Raw genomic sequence first — 15,937 nt, forward strand, 5'->3', positions numbered from 1 at the left:
AAATGGACTCAAATCAATCCAAATTTTAGTTACATTTTTAATAGTCCTCCCCTCAAACTAAAGATAGCTAAAAGTCACTTTTTAGGTTATTATTTGATATCACATACACTATATTCTGGGTTGAGGGCACCATTTTCGTATTGATGAGGCATTCAAATCCGCAATTTAGTTTGACCATTGAAAGAAATTTTGAACATAAGCAAGGCAGAGACTTACTTTCTCCCACCTTTTCATGGAAGTTTACACACAATAACTTCTCGCCACTATGCCTAGATTTCAAAACTGAACTAGAACTCATTGGTAAAACCACACGACAAAAGAATATAGTACAAAAATTCCTGGAAATGAAGTATGAGGATATACAAAATGTCACCAAAATCTCCATGGATCCTTGTATGGAGGTACATAGTCTTCAGTGGGAGGAAGAAGTCGAAAAGACTCTACGGTTTTCTGCAGAAAAGGTCCCATCTGCTCGAAAAGAAACAATTATTGAAATATTTGGTACTCATTTTCTATAAGTATCATCATTGAGTTCCAAAAAGAGAGTTTACCGTGTTCCATTGTGCGCCGAGTGTTGAAGCATTGATGGTATACAGAAAGCCTGCAATTGAAACATGATTAGTGCCCACAGTTCATGATACTAAAAACATACATTTAGGAGAACGAACAAGCTTGTTCATCAATCGTAACAGAACCAATAACTCGTACACATTTTCCAGCCCCCCGTTGAAGTTTGGATGATCTAACATAAAACCACCGATCAAAGGTCTAACACAATTTTCTTGTTTTCTTTTCCAATTGCAATATTTTTACCTCTTCGCTTTGATGTAACTGTTTGAAATGTTTAGAAATACCTTCACGGTTCTTGAGTTCAAACTTGGGTTATAAGTATTGTGCAAGAAATATACCTTACTGAGTTATCAACAAGGAAATTGTAATATGCTTTGCAGGTTACAAGACGGTAGTTATGCTATAAAATAGCAGGTTTTGCTCATTTATAGCTTGTTTGACAGAATGCAGACTAAAAATTAAGAACTTACCATCTCGCTCTGCTGTTGATGCAACATAATGCCTATAAATGTTGGATTCTCCGACCTGCAGGATTCATTAGATTCCTCAGAAATCAAATATTTGTAATGTCCGCTACTGAGGGGGAACAAAGCATTCAAAAGGGTCAAGACATACGATTTTTGTTGGTGACTTTCGAACAAGGTACTCAAAATACCAATATGGCTCACCATCAATCTGTGAGAGGACAATTAGAAACGCTCTATATATGCATCAATAGGACTTTATAGTTTACTTACATTACTTGAATTTGTATCAAGAACTGAACTCTCGGCCATTCGCTGACTTGAAGTCACCCGCTGCAAGATAAACAAGGACTCGTGTTAAAGTTTACCATTTAGGATATGGATTCCAATGAACTGAGTGGAAAGTAAAGTTTAGCATTTCTCCAGGCATTTTGACATGGCTACATAAACCTACTCTCAGGCTTTGTGTCACATGAGTTCCATCTAGTGACTTTTTTTTTTAATCTTAGAAAAAACATGAAATTGCTTCAAATAATATGAAGGAAAGGCATCATGAAAAAGTAGATTGGTCCAAATATTTACGAGTAGAAAGTAAGTAAATTATTACGTATTACCAATGCAGATTTATCGGATAAAACAGAGTCTGCAACATCTTTTGCTGCCCAAGTACTCTTGTCCTTTGATTTTATAAATATGGAATTTGGAGGGCCTATCTGAAACAAAAAAGATGATAAAAACTATCAAACTGAAAAGAGAAAATAATAATTGTTAACAAATTGAATAACAAATTACCGTAACCGAAATAATAAGGTTGTCAATGAAATCAACTCTCTCGGAGACAATCCTCAATCGAGCATCAGCTATGACATGTGCACACAAAATGAAGTTAATATGAAGAAAATCTGCATCATACAATTCGTTTTGCTAAATAATTCAAAATCGAAAAACAAGCGTGGTGCGGTGGAACTCATTTTAAAATGAAACTAAACAGTGAAGTTTTGTCATTCTTTTCATTGTGAGTAACAAATCTCTAATGGTTGGATGACATTTCAAGATGCTCAAAGAACAAAACATGTTTCATTTGTTGGGTCTTGGAATCTAAGTTAAACTTACGAGACAATGGAGCGGCCGACGAATAACGTTCTGGTTTTCTTGACTCCACCCTTGAAAAGATGAAAGAGTTAGGGTACATATGATTTAAGACATGAAACAATGATGGGGAGAAGAAAAAAAACGTAAGCAAATGTCAAAAGAGTTGAATGGTACAAGAAAAGTGAAAGCGAAAGGCCAAAAGCACTCAACAATCAAAAAGATCGAAATTATTTTCCAACTAAAGTTAGAGTTTTCATCAGTAATCAAAATGGTATCATATTGGTAGTGAACTTAAACTTCATACTTCATAGATAATAACACACCAAATGCAATGCTAACCTTTCAAATTTACATCACATGTTCAGAATTGAAGAAGACTGAGCTGTTTGTAGTGACTTTCGAGTGATTACAGACATCTTTCTTGCACTAAAATAACATTTTCTCAAGCACTTGGAAAATAATTTCTAATAGGATTTATGGTTGGTTTAGGCTTGTGCTTCTAAGCCTCATTTCAAGTGAAAAACCTTTCAGAAACCTGTTTTTGACTGCCTGAAATATCGTTTTCTAGAAAACAAAATTACCGAAGAGTCAATCGATGCTTTAAGCCTTTAACCATCAAACAGCGACCTTTTTTCCTTAAAAGATTTCCAAACTTTTGATTATGGAATCTAAGATTCAGGTCATATTGCCAAGATATAGATTCTTGCAGAGTCAAATAGAACGTTCAGAACAATAATCTACCATTTCACTTTGTATGTTCATCAAATATTTGTTGTAAGGATGAGCCATAGCCTGAGGAAACAGTTTAAACAAAAAATCTCTACCATTTAAAGGCAAAATTAGTAGATGACAACTCCAGCGGATAAGTATAAGAATAAGCATTTATTTCATCAACCATTGTGGCAGCTTTCAACTCTTCCTCAGCAAGAGAACCTGAAAGTAAAGTATAAACTTTATCATTCACAGCAAAAATATTACAGGACTTCAAAGAAAAAACAAGCCCCTCCATCGAATAGCTCAAGCTAATCCATCACAAAATTCATCTAAGCTGTCATTTTTAACAGAGACAAAGCAGAAGAAAAAAAAGCAACCCACAGTAAGAAAACTGACCTAAGGATGGAAATGACAAAGCAACTGAAGAAGTAAGCCCAAATAGCAACAAATCCCTCCGGGATAATCCATTTTCTGAGGTGGGTTTTGAGATTGAAGTTGAACAGACATTGAATTTCTTGTACATTCCAATTCTTTTCCGACAAGGCAAGTTTTTGGGTTGGTTTCTGGGAGTTAGAGAACAAATTAGGAATAAATATTCAGTGGATAAGAACCAATTCAATCAGTGAGTGTGAGATAGATAAAAATGGAAAGAGATAGAACCTGAAGAAAGGTAGATTAGGAAGAGAAACGTTGGTGGAAGTAGAAACAGAAAGAGAAGAATTGAGAAGCGCCATTGCTGCTTCAGCTTGTTCTCTCTCTCGCTCGCTGCTTCCTCTCTCCCGCACTTTGTCTCTGCGTCAGCAACTCCACTGGTCACCCTTATGAGTTAGTTTGTTAGGATGATTTTCATCTAAATGTTGGGGGAATTGCTTCAAATTAACCAATGGAAAAAAAAAAGCAACTTTTATAATTATCTTTAAGCCAAAAATCCGTCCAATATCTTAATATCTCAATTAAGTTGATATCTTTCAAAGAAAAATAACAAAAATATTTCTCTTGCTCTTAGTTTGTATTTGGGACATTTTTGTCCAAGTTTCAAAACGAATTATTTTTATAAAAGTTTTGAATGCTATTTCAATTATAACATTTAAGTTTCAAAATGTCATTAGTTGTTAATTAAAGTTTAGTTTTGTTTTAATTTAGTATCTAGATCTCAGGTTAACCTCGATGTTTATGATTTTGAGCAAGAACTGGGAGAGTTCCAATTATTTGTTGAACTGCAAAACATTGCCTACTACAGTCCCAAAGTTATACATTGTATGGCCTTGGGGTAAGTATTGTTTGTAACTGACCGTTTTCCCAAGTTTATTAACATTGAACTTTCTGAATCTTTTAAATTTTCAACAAATTTGATTAATGAAGTTGATAAAGCCAAATTTCAAATGTTTAGTACAAAAAGAAGGTTTTGAAAAATCATTTTGAAATTTTATGGTATTTTTCAGAGCAAAAAAAGGAATGTGTGAACTTACAAACATATATACATATAATATATATATATATATGTATGTATGTATATTATACTAGAATTGCATAGTATGCTCTACGGATGATTATTCGTTATCATAGCCATTACACCACAAAATTGAAGAGGGCAATACAAGAACAAGGAGTGTGATTATACAAGTATAAGCCTTTGCAACATCAGCAACTTTCACTTTCTATCAAAAAGGTCAAAAGCATAACCATCTCTCCTCATTCAAAACGTCCCGCGTGCACCATATAACTCTGCCTATATTGGTGACAATGGATGGATTTGCTACAGGAGGAGCTTGTTCAAGGCTCTAATGAATGCCGCATACGAACCCAAAAAATAAGGTTTAGCAGCTCAAGAGAGGATGAGCTTGCACATACTACACACTTGTATCCGTGAAATTTTGAATTCAAGCAGAACCCATCCAGAGAACTTATGGCGCCAATGTAGTCAGCCCACTCCCCTCGCTAATCACCCTGTTGTCTGTTTGTCCCCTCGAGAGAGCCGACGATACTCTCACCAACCTCGGCTTTGCAAAGCGGGCACAGAGCATTGATCTTCAACCACTTATCTACGCAGTCCTTGTGGAAAAAGTGTGAACATGGCAACTCTCTCAGTTCATCATTGTTGGCGTATTTTGCTAGGCAGATGCAACAGACCTGCACATAATTTTTAAAACAATTAGATTTGGTCAATCAATTCTATGAGAATGAATGCACCAGAAACTAGACTCTGATTGAAACATTCGTGGAATCATTTGTAAAATGGAGAAGTATTAACCAGAACGCGATCAATAAATATCTTCCTTCTTCTTTTTAATGAAAATGACTTACAAAAACACAACAAACTTCCATCGTACAATTTCCAGTAATCCATTTAATTTGTGATGTGGGATTTTTGTTTCTGGCAGATTCATAGAGAAATCTCAGGCCATAACCCTTCCAGCCGTTTAAGTTTCAATACTTAGCCAAATTCCAAAAACGAGTTTTTATATTAAAAAAAATCCAAATTTTGGCTTGAATTAAAAACACTCCTAAAATGGTTTTTTAATCTCACAATTTTTGGTTTTTTGTTTACGAGAAAAAGTAGGCAAAGTATGTGTGTCCTTTCTATTTTCTTTTTTCAAAATACAAGTAAGTCATCTTAGGTGGGAAAGAAAGTTAAAAGAGGGAAAAATCAAGAAACTTATGGAGGGAAAATTCTTGAGAAAGAAGTATGAGAAGAAAATGCTAAGATGATAAAGATAAATTAGAGGGAGAAGAAGAGACTATGAAGAGGGAAAAGATAAGTTAAAGAGAAAGGGAAGAATTGTATAGGGATAAAGTTAAGAAAAAGCTTAGAAAGAAAAAAAATGATAAGGAGATGGAAATACTTTTAAGTGAGGAGGAGCGGGAAATATTTTAAAGTGAGAAGAGAAGGTATAGGTTGGAGAGGGAAAATGTGAAATTCTGAAAAACTTTTTAAAAACATTGATAATATTAAATAAATAAATAAAAGCTTCCCCAACGATTTCAAAAGAGCTTTTCAAATTTAAAAAATGAAATCCAAACAGTGAATGGTAATCAATATTAAAAAATTAAAATAAAGTAAAAAAGAACAGAATGGTTATCAAATTACACCAAAGAAACAGATACTAAGGTAAACAGTGATAAAATTAGTATTCAATAGGACAGTGTGTACTGTACTTACAGCATCTTCTCCAGAAATCACTCGCTCCTTTTCAGTTCCAGCAGCCACAACCCCTCCTCCTTCACCAGCCCCGGAGTTGTTCTCTCTGTCATCCCCACTTCTACTTTTCTTCAGTTTAAACTTATAAGTTGGTAATGCATTAATAGATTCCGATGTGGCTCCTCGTGTCTGTGACAAGTCCTCTCTAAACCCAAGGATGGAAATTATACAAGGAAGACAACAGCAGATGGTTACACATAGAATGAAAGGCATTGCATAACCAATACAGCTGAAGGTAAGAAACACTATACATAGCCTGCAAAGAAAGAAAGAAATTAATAAAATCCATTCAAGGAATGCCGCTATGCCTCTACAAATACAAATAGTCTAAGAGCACAAACCTGTACAAGTTAGGAGCCTCAGAGGCTGATGAATGCCCTCCAAAGATCCATACGTTACCAACTACAAACCAAACAGCAAAGAAGCAATCCAGACCCATCTTAAAATATTCAACCAGTACTTTTAATCTGCACGCAAAATTACAAAAAGACTCGAATGTAAGGGCAATTATTGTTCAACTTTGAGAGAACAAAAAAAAACATCAAGAAAAGATTAAGAAATAAGGAATTGAGCAACCACAGTAAGCAAGAAACTGCCACACCTTGGAGCATGATTTTTAGAGGTATTTGGTGTTAATCAAGGTCAAGGCCAGGGCAGTTCTGGCATACGTTAGTCTCTATGTTCAAGGAAAAAGAATACAATAAACGTGAATGATGAATGAGTGATTCAGTCAAAATGGCAACCTGCCTAATGAGATTGCTACACCCTTATGAGGTTAGATGAACTGCTCTAATGATTGATCTACATAAATGTAATAATGCAGAGGAATTGGGATCTCATGCATAATTTGAAAATTGAAGTAAGAAGTAAGAAATCTTGTACAAAAATTTCCAGAATTATTACATGGACATGTTTCTATCTCTCTCCCAATTCAACTTTAATGATCTAAAAGGATGAGTTATCAACCATTTATTAAAGTATTCTGGTACAAGCACAAAAAACACACACCTTGCTGATAGTACTCCTGACCCTTGACTGCCTCTAGGAGATGGGGCAGGATGCTGAAGTTCTTCCCCTTCTGATGCCCTAGAAACTGAAAGAGAGAATGGCCCAGCAGGAACATTAATGCGAGAAGAACTCTGGCTGGACTGAAGAGAATCTTGTTCTGAAGCCTGATTGCGGTGTCGATAACGCCAGTATAGAAGAGGAAGGGTGGCACCACATCCGGATGCATATCCCACAATCCATGCAAACAAAGGGGCACGGGGTTTTTCATTCTTTGACAATGATAAGACAATAATCGCTGCAATAATCTGGCTCATAGTGAGTAGTAATTCAATAGATATCCATAAGCCAGAATTTAATGGACTTCTACGACGTCGTGCATCTCCTCTTCTTATGAATGAAGAATTTCTAGAATTTGATCCAGTAGAAGAAGTTGAGGGTTGGGACAAGGGAACTCGTGTACTACTTGAAGGTCTATCTTCAGGCTGCGATGAATTTAAGCCATTTGAACTCCTACCATGTGGCAGACCAGAGGGGCCAGAATCACCAGCACCAGTTATGTCAATGATATGCTCACTGCTGTTAGAATGTTCAGGTCGTGCCATTAATAAAGGGTAAGAGTCTCCTTCACTATCACAATTTAGTTCCACTGAGGGAACGTCCATCTAAGTTCAGCAACACAATGAAGGAAAAAGAAAGCATAGAACTCTAAAACAAGGCTGCTGTGTTTGTCCCACTACATGCCACTTCTGATTTGCAACTACTCACAAATTCAACACCAATTTGATATACCAGGCCAGTCCAAAGTGTAAGCAGAAAACCAATTTGGCGGACACCACAAAGTGACGGAAAAGTAACAAAGTTCAATCTGCTAAAAAAGAAAATAATTACAACAATAAATTCAGACAGACCAATTACATATGCTCGCAAGAAACAGAAAAATGTTGAAATTTATTATCAAGCATAACATTTTTTTACAATTTCCTTTTACAATTTTAAGCAAGGGAAAACCATAGCATCCACCAAACAGGGACATAAGTTTGCTGAATTTAGCTCAAACATTATTTAAACCTTCCATGGGGAAAAACAACAAAAGAATGAAACAAAACATAATATATTTATAACGTAAACAACAAAAGAATGAAACAAGACATAATATATTTATAACATAAACAACAAAGGAATTGAACAAAGCATTTCACCCAACCACTGCAAAACACGTTAAGTAGAGACATAAAACATTAGACCAAAAAAGGAAAAAGAAGAAGAAAAAAATCTCATGTGTAAATATATCACTTACAGATAACTTAAATTGATGTTGCAGCAGCCCTTTGATGCAACTCTGTCAATCCACAAAGCTGCCAATCTGAAAAAAATATATATATCAATAATCATATTAAAGAAGTAGTAAATGAACTCCAGAAGTTTAGCCATAGTTTTAACACAAATATGAAATACCATACTGGTACAAGTAGTATATGAACACCAGAAGTTTAGCCATAGTTTTAACACAAATATGAAATACCATACTGGTACAAGTAGTAAATCTTGCATTTAATTTAACTGGTATCTAAGTTCTTTAGGCATATCATAGATTCATACACAACTACTATCGAAACATCCAAATAAAGTTTAAGACACCTACAACAAATGGAAGATCAAATAAAGACTTCATGCGATAAGTTAATAACAGCTTCACTCCACGATATCATGCAAATACAGCTTTGGTTTTCCACCGATATACCCCCCTCCACACCATGACCACCACAACAAAAAAAAAGAAAGAAAGAAAGAAAGAAAAGGAGGAACGAAGGAACGAAGGAACGAAGGAACGAAGGAACGAAGGAACGAAGGAAAAAAATCACATAACCGATATAAAGGACCCCTTTCTTTCTCAAGATATATGCATTACTCGAGACGTTAATGAAAAACCTGCAAAGTTCTTTTTCAACCAGAATTAAGAGGTTTAACACGATTTTCAGAAAAAAGAAAGATAAGATAGTTAAAGAAATGAGGTTTCCTATGTCCCGTAGTATCAGAATTTCCCTTAAGTTTCTCAGAATCATACGGAATCAAACAAAGACTAAATGCACAGCTCCAATCATTCTTTCAAACGGAATTAAAAAATTACGAGTTGAATTTCCCAAAGAACACGGATCAAAACCCCTCACTACACAACGTTGACTGATCCTGTTGTAAATTAAAATGATCCAACCAAAATAACCATCAATTCAAACCCTAAACCCACGACAAAGAAAACAAAAAACCGTTTCTAAGTAGAGTTCTACATTGAAAGATACAGAAACACACAAAGCATTTCGCGAATTGAAAAAGGAAAAGAAGAGAAACAAAAAGCGAATTCTCGTCGAAGACAGAGAACCTCACCGGACTGAGCCAACGCCGATGAGAGGTGGGAGGGAAGGAAATCGGAGGAGCGGAGAGAGGACGGCGTTTGAAGAAGAATAAGAATTGAAGTGAATCGGAGAAATTGCTTTATCGGGGAGGTAGGGATAGAGTCAGCCAGCTCTAGACCTCCATTGCTTTCCTTTGCCTACCTTCGCCTGAGAATCTTCCTTCTTTTCTTTTCTTTTTTTCCTTTTTGTATTTATAGATCACATTTCTCTCTCTCTCTCTCTTCTTTCCTTTTAATAAAAAAAAAATGTTATTATACGTTAGATATTCATTTTTCCTTTTTCTTTTATGCACTCACTTTTTTTTTATTATTTGTTAAAAATGAAAATTATATAATTGAAATTAAGCTCATAATTTATTTATCAATTTTCAAATTTATGTTGAATTGTAATTATGCCTCTTTACATCTTTTGGTATCTTAACTTTAAAAAATGTTTCTTTTTATTTTTAAGAAGTACATATCTTAATTTCAAAAAATAAGTAAATTATTTAACTTTTTTATTTTATTTTATATCTTGGGAGTATATTCATGATAAAGAATTAAGGCTTCATTAGTAACTTTCAAAAACCTTAATTTTTGTATTTTTCAAAATGTTAGACTTAGCTTTTGAAAATATAAATAAAAATAAAATCTAGAGGTGAAAAAAACAATGTTTAGAAAAGGAAATAGAAAATGAAAGTATGGATGCAAACTGCAAACTATTAATATAAATGATGAAAATGTGTAAAATATTGATGTAATTTGTATTGTTTGGAGTTCATGACCGGACGCATCTCTTGACTCTTGAGTTGTCGAACCCAAACTCTAATGAACTCTCCATTTTAATGTGTGTCTCATTTGTTGGTAGTTGTTTGTAACATTACCACCGTGAATGCAAAAAAGTTCTAAAATTTTCATTCATTTCTTACAAAAATTACTATTCGGTGTAACTTTATTTGTTCATCGAATGTTAATCAAATATAGAAAAAAATTAAATTTGTGAATGATAGGCTTTGACATACTTACATCTATGTTTATCAATATCACTTGTGAACGTTAGAAGATTATCAATTATTTTGTTATATTTTTATACATATTTTTTACTAATTTTATACATAATATATGTATATATATTTCTTTATTTAAAATTTTGTTTGGTTTTGCGTAAATGTAATCTATTGGAATGGTCCAATCTACGCATTGGAAGGCTAACTTCATGCCACGTCACTGCTTTAATATTTTTTTCTTCTAATTATCATTTTCTCTCTCGTTTATTGGTTTATTATTAGTCTATTGTTATTTTACAAACTTAAAAGTACACTTTCATTCATATATTATTAGTTTAATTCACTCATGTTACATGCAAAACGTTCATTTCCATTCTTTTACATAACCTTCATTTTCAACTTCTACCATATTCATTTTAATTATTGTATTTTTTAGAATGTACTATTTGATCGCTTACTTATCATTTGAATAAATCAAAATTGTCACTTTTTGAAAATTTTTAAATATCAAAATGAATTAAGTTTGAAAGTATATGAACTAAAATGAAACATTGTATGTGATAGAGTTTCGAGTTTAAAAAGTGTTTATCGTGTTTCTTAAATTTTTAATTTTATATCTATGAAATCTCGAAAGTTATAATTACAGATTTAAAAGTTCCACCAAATTTGGAGGAGAAAAAAAGTGTTTGATACATACACTTCTGCACTTTAAAGTTTGTAAAATAAATTTATAATTTAACCTGAAACTATATACGAAAGAGTAGAGTGATTATTCTCGAAAGGTGCTAAAATAAAATAATGTTGAGAACTCAATGACCATAATATGAAATTTAGAAGAATAATGATTGGGTTAGAGCCAATCGAAGATCTGACTCTAAAATGGGTCTAATCGGCCCATTTGGTAACAGGCCCAATTTGTATGGAAGGCCAAATGTGGGCTAGTTCAAAGGCCGAGGCTTGGGCCCTTAAGATAAGTTTTAGGCTCATCATAAAAGCGTCGTTAATTAGATATATTATAGTCATTATTATATAGTTTTTCACGTAATCTTTATTTGTTATATGTTTGTTTGATTCACACTCTTGAAATCAGACTCTTATTTTGCATCTTTTGATCCACATGGTTATTAATTATTGTAATTCGCCTCATTTACTAGTACCATTGATGTTGATAGTTCACAATGTAAATTTAAATTGTAATATTGTTATTTTACCACTTAGCTTTGAATGACTATCCACATTGATATTGATATTGATGTTAGACTTGCCGATATTTTAATTCTTTAAATATATATCGAACTGAAGTCTAAATATTTTTTTTATTATTGTATAACTACAAAAAATTTAAAATTATATTTACATTTTAGTTTGATTGATTTCTAAACTGGTGGGATAATTCAAACGGATACCGACCACAAAGGAGTACAAAGTAAGCATTGGATATTTTGATATTTTGATTGATGTGGATAATTTAAAGGTGGATGATAAATCACTAATTTAGGAGTGAAATTTGGCAATTGTGAATGGAAATGTATGGATAAAAAAAGGATGAATTTTGAAAAGAAAAAGAAGAGATTAGAAAAGGGATTAAGAAGAGAGAGAGAGAGAAAGAGAGAGGGGATATTAAATGGAAAATAGGTGTCCTGTAAAGCGCTTGCATTTTCTCTTGGAAAATGCCAACGAGAGGTTTCTCCCACTCCCATTCCCATTCCCATTCCCGTTCCCATCTACCAAGAAAAAGCAAACCCAGACATAACACACCACCTCTCTGCTTGCTATCTTCCTTCATCCCTCCATTCTTTTCATGAACATCCAAATCATTTTCTTCTTCTCATCAACGCTTTAAACACAACAATCTCTCTTTCTTTCTATTTCACCTCATTTTATACACCAAATCTCTCTTTCTTCCTTAATCCTTTTCCTTTCTTTTCCTTTCCTTTCCTTTCAATTTCCTCTCTCTCTCTCGTTCTATATAAAGTGTTTTTTTTTTTGAATCCTGGGATTTTGATTTGCTTTTGTGTTCTTCAAACCCTAAATCGTCTTCTTCTTCTTCTTCTTCTTCTTCTTCTTCTTCTTCTCCTCTCTGTTTTCGGTTTGTTACTTTTGTTTGTTAAGGCATTGCTCTGTTCTCGGATTTTTGGCGTTCTTAACGTTTGCTGAGGTTTACCCATTTTGTTTTCTTCCTTTTTCGTTTCTGGGTTTCTTTCAATTTCTGTTTTTTTACTCTTCGTTTTTTTTAGCTTTCCCATGCTATTCATCGGGAGAACTCGGACGAACAGGATTTTTGCGGATCTGGCATTCCGTCAATGTCCTCTGCAATCGCTACATTTTTCCATCTTGAATTTGTTTCTCGTCTTTTGATTTGTTGAAATTCATGGCTGAAACATAGGGGGTTCTTTCCTCTTACTATTTTGGTTCTGTAGTGATAAAAAAAAAATTCCCTTCTGGGTTTGATCTTCCTCTTTTCCCTTGAATCGATTCTTCTTCACAATGCTGAAGCAGATCCTTAGCAAGCTTCCTCGAAAGTCATCTGACTCGTCCGATTCACCGAGGACGCCTCGGTCTTCGTCGAACCGTGCAAGTCCGAGAAATAGTACTACGTCCTCTGGCCATGGGACCCCAAGATCGAGCGGTGGAGCTTCTGCCTCTGGACGGTCTAATGCTACTAAGAAAACTTCTTCTGCAGTCTTCCCTGCGAGTCTTGTGGCTGGAATCGAGCCGCTGGTGCCTTTCAAAGACGTGCCTTCTTCTGAGAAGATGAACCTCTTTGTGAGTAAACTGAGCCTTTGTTGTGTTACCTTTGATTTCACGGACCCAAGTAAGAATTCCATTGAAAAAGGTGTTAAAAGACAAACGTTGATTGAGTTAGTGGATTTTGTTGGAGCTGGGACTATGAAATTCAACGAACCTGCAATTCATGCTTTGTGTAAAATGTGTGCTGTTAATCTGTTTAGAGTTTTTCCACCCAATTATCGGGCTAACATGATTGGTGGTGGTAGTACTGGTGGTGAAAATGATGATGATGAGCCTACGTTTGATCCTGCCTGGCCACATTTGCAGCTAGTTTATGATTTGTTACTCAAGTTTATACATTCTTCATTTGTTGATGCTAAGGTTGCAAAGAAGTATATGGATCATTCGTTTATCTTGAAACTGTTGGAGTTGTTTGATTCAGAGGATCCCAGAGAAAGGGAATGTTTAAAAACGATTCTACATAGGATATATGGGAAGTTCATGGTTCATCGGCCGTTTATACGTAAGTCTATCAACAATATCTTTTATCGATTCGTATCTGAAACAGAAAGACATAATGGTATTGCTGAATTGCTGGAGATATTTGGGAGTATAATCAGTGGGTTTGCATTACCTCTTAAAGAGGAACACAAGATCTTCTTGTGGAGGGTTTTGATTCCTCTGCATAAACCGAAATCTATAGGTTCTTACTTCCAACAACTTTCATACTGCATTACGCAGTTTGTCGAGAAGGAACCAAAACTAGCGAGTGTTGTGGTTAAAGGATTATTGAAATATTGGCCGATAACGAGTAGTCAGAAAGAGGTGATGTTTCTGGGTGAGTTAGAGGAGATTTTGGAAACAGTTAACATGGTGGAATTCCAAAAAGTCATGGTTCCCTTGTTCTGGCGAATAGGATGCTGCATTAACAGTTCTCACTTTCAGGTAGTAATCTCCCAAAGCTTATATGATGCTAAGGTTTAATCTTTCAAGTTCCAGTCATTCCGTGATTATGTTCTCATAGTTTCTCATCATGAATGGATCTATTTCACTGCCATGTCACATGCCGTCACATATATTTAATGTTTAGACAGACCTAAAATCAGTTTCTACTGCACATTTGGTATGGATGGTTCAGATGTTTACATCACCACTTATACAAATTGGTTTGGTGTTGTGGTTTATTTTTGTTTCATTCAGTTAGATCACCTTTCACCTTTCAAGTTTAGTATTCTTTCAACACCATTGTTGCTGAAACTGTTCAATCAACTTGATATCATTTTCAGGTAGCTGAAAGGTCCCTTTTCTTATGGAACAACGATCACATTGTAAACTTGATTGGGCACAACCGACACGTGATATTGCCGATCATACTCCCCGCATTAGAGAAGAATGCACAGAGCCATTGGAACCAAGCAGTGGTGAACCTGACCCTTAACGTTAGAAAGATATTCATGGAGATGGATGATGAGTTATTCATATCCTGCCATGCACAATTCAAGGAGGAAGAGGTGAAAGAAACGTTAGAAGCAAAGAAACGGAAGCAGATATGGGAGCAACTCGAGAACGCTGCAGCAAATGTGCAACCAATGACGGGGAAAACTGCTGTGCTGGTAACTCCTTTAGCATCCTCAATAGCTTGCTGACCGTTGATGAGTTTGTTATCCATTGATGAGATGAGAAAAAAAGAAGAAGATGAAGATGAATTTCAATCTCACATTCAAACCACCAGTCCTCCCACAGTCCCACCATGTTTTTTCTTTGGTTGTGTGGAAAAAAGCAAAGGGAATGTGAATGTGAAAAGAAGGGACATGTTTGGTTTGTGTTGGTTGTGGATGATGGGGAAATTGGAGTATGTAATTTTGGGTTTGGTCCTTCTCTCTGGCAAGCCACCATGTAATGTTAATTATGATGTTGGATATGTTAACTCCTACTCTGCAAGTTTATTGGAAACTTCTTGCAGTGCATTTCACAAATCCCTTCTTCCCTTCTTAAACTCTCTCATTCATTCTTTTAGGTAATTTTTTTCTTTTCTATACAATATTCGTTTAAATACTATGTTGGTTTATATATATGTATATTTTATGCTTCATCTGGGTCCTTTATTTTTAATGTTGAAGTTCCATAGTGTACCAAAGTTGAAAATGCAGAGGTCATAATGAACATTTTAAAAATTATTATGACCAAAATAAAATGTGCTACATGTACCATAGGTTTATGTGTGAATCATGGTTATAAAATGATGTGAAACTCTCACCATTTTACTTTCCAGAATCTTTATTTTTTTTCAAGGTATTCCAAAAATTTTCAATTGTTTTTTACTTCATGCTTTTTTTTTTTTTAAAAAAAAGAAAGTGCATTAACCAGTAGTTATTGAGTTTAGGTGTTAACTCTTGTTGGGTTTTTTTTAAGAAAGAAAAAACTTAAAATGATAAATGGTTATGGATAAAATTTATGATGGACCCACTGCTGTTGGTGAAGACTCATCTTCCACCCTCGAACAAATTGCTAAATTTCTGTTTCTCAGGTATAAAATAATTGTTATCACTTTGTCCTCAACTCCCAGTCTTTTCCCTTTCTAACGTATATAAATTGTCAATTTATTGCAATCAAACACACAAAAGAATTGTCCTCTCTCTCTCTCTATTTGGTTTTTATATTTTGAAACAATAAATAAGTTGAATACATGTTTCTTGTGAAAATTATTTTTAACCGTTTCTTTCAATTTGCTTAAATGGTTCAAAACTTTAATTTTAGAAAAAAA

General features: G+C 34.5%; 3 protein-coding genes across 6 annotated transcripts; 1 reads left to right on the plus strand and 2 right to left on the minus strand.

The window, feature by feature from the left end:
- Positions 1–116: 116 nt before the first annotated feature.
- Positions 117–3,694, minus strand: LOC101203385 (psbP domain-containing protein 5, chloroplastic). Its single transcript, XM_004138706.3, has 11 exons — positions 3,501–3,694; positions 3,237–3,403; positions 2,951–3,059; positions 2,148–2,197; positions 1,827–1,894; positions 1,649–1,747; positions 1,308–1,367; positions 1,186–1,245; positions 1,041–1,095; positions 552–601; positions 117–468 (listed from the first exon to the last, which is right to left on the minus strand). The coding sequence occupies exons 1-11, from the start codon at positions 3,572–3,574 to the stop codon at positions 370–372; spliced, it is 891 nt and encodes a 296-aa protein (XP_004138754.1). The 5' UTR covers positions 3,575–3,694; the 3' UTR covers positions 117–369.
- Positions 3,695–4,296: 602 nt separating this feature from the next.
- Positions 4,297–9,645, minus strand: LOC101211818 (E3 ubiquitin-protein ligase At1g63170). Of its 4 annotated transcripts, none has more exons than XM_011651485.2 (6): positions 9,430–9,645; positions 8,345–8,410; positions 7,048–7,915; positions 6,381–6,506; positions 6,001–6,295; positions 4,297–4,970 (listed from the first exon to the last, which is right to left on the minus strand). In XM_011651485.2, the coding sequence occupies exons 3-6, from the start codon at positions 7,707–7,709 to the stop codon at positions 4,779–4,781; spliced, it is 1,275 nt and encodes a 424-aa protein (XP_011649787.1). In that variant the 5' UTR covers positions 7,710–7,915; positions 8,345–8,410; positions 9,430–9,645; the 3' UTR covers positions 4,297–4,778. The 4 variants fall into 4 exon arrangements, with proteins under 4 accessions (XP_011649787.1, XP_004138872.1, XP_031736373.1 ...); XM_004138824.3 differs by having other exon boundaries at positions 7,048–7,912; positions 9,430–9,644; XM_031880513.1 differs by lacking the exon at positions 9,430–9,645 and adding an exon at positions 8,690–8,812 and having other exon boundaries at positions 7,048–7,912.
- A 2,420-nt stretch (positions 9,646–12,065) lies between these two features.
- LOC101203139 (serine/threonine protein phosphatase 2A 57 kDa regulatory subunit B' kappa isoform) lies at positions 12,066–15,169 on the plus strand. The gene is made up of 2 exons (XM_004138705.3): positions 12,066–14,118; positions 14,460–15,169. Exons 1-2 carry the CDS (start codon positions 12,931–12,933, stop codon positions 14,817–14,819), a joined length of 1,548 nt encoding a protein of 515 aa, XP_004138753.1. The 5' UTR covers positions 12,066–12,930; the 3' UTR covers positions 14,820–15,169.
- The last annotated feature ends 768 nt before the right edge of the window (positions 15,170–15,937 follow it).

Source organism: Cucumis sativus, chromosome 2 (genome assembly GCF_000004075.3).
Source record: "Cucumis sativus cultivar 9930 chromosome 2, Cucumber_9930_V3, whole genome shotgun sequence".
Taxonomy (NCBI): Eukaryota; Viridiplantae; Streptophyta; class Magnoliopsida; order Cucurbitales; family Cucurbitaceae; genus Cucumis; species Cucumis sativus.

Excerpts from the sequence above, each read along its gene's own strand:
- LOC101203139 (XM_004138705.3), top strand. The coding sequence starts at position 12,931 with ATGCTGAAGCAGATCCTTAGCAAGCTTCCTCGAAAGTCATCTGACTCG. Across the intron at positions 14,119-14,459 it reads TTAACAGTTCTCACTTTCAG|GTAGCTGAAAGGTCCCTTTT; the intron begins GTAGTAATCTCC and ends TATCATTTTCAG.
- LOC101203385 (XM_004138706.3), bottom strand. The coding sequence starts at position 3,574 with ATGGCGCTTCTCAATTCTTCTCTTTCTGTTTCTACTTCCACCAACGTT. Across the intron at positions 3,404-3,500 it reads CCTAATCTACCTTTCTTCAG|AAACCAACCCAAAAACTTGC; the intron begins GTTCTATCTCTT and ends TCTAACTCCCAG. Across the intron at positions 469-551 it reads TCGGCGCACAATGGAACACG|ATGGGACCTTTTCTGCAGAA; the intron begins GTAAACTCTCTT and ends CTTTTCGAGCAG.
- LOC101211818 (XM_011651485.2), bottom strand. The coding sequence starts at position 7,709 with ATGGACGTTCCCTCAGTGGAACTAAATTGTGATAGTGAAGGAGACTCT. Across the intron at positions 6,507-7,047 it reads TCAGGAGTACTATCAGCAAG|ATTAAAAGTACTGGTTGAAT; the intron begins GTGTGTGTTTTT and ends TTTTGCGTGCAG. Across the intron at positions 4,971-6,000 it reads TGATTTCTGGAGAAGATGCT|GTCTGTTGCATCTGCCTAGC; the intron begins GTAAGTACAGTA and ends AATTATGTGCAG.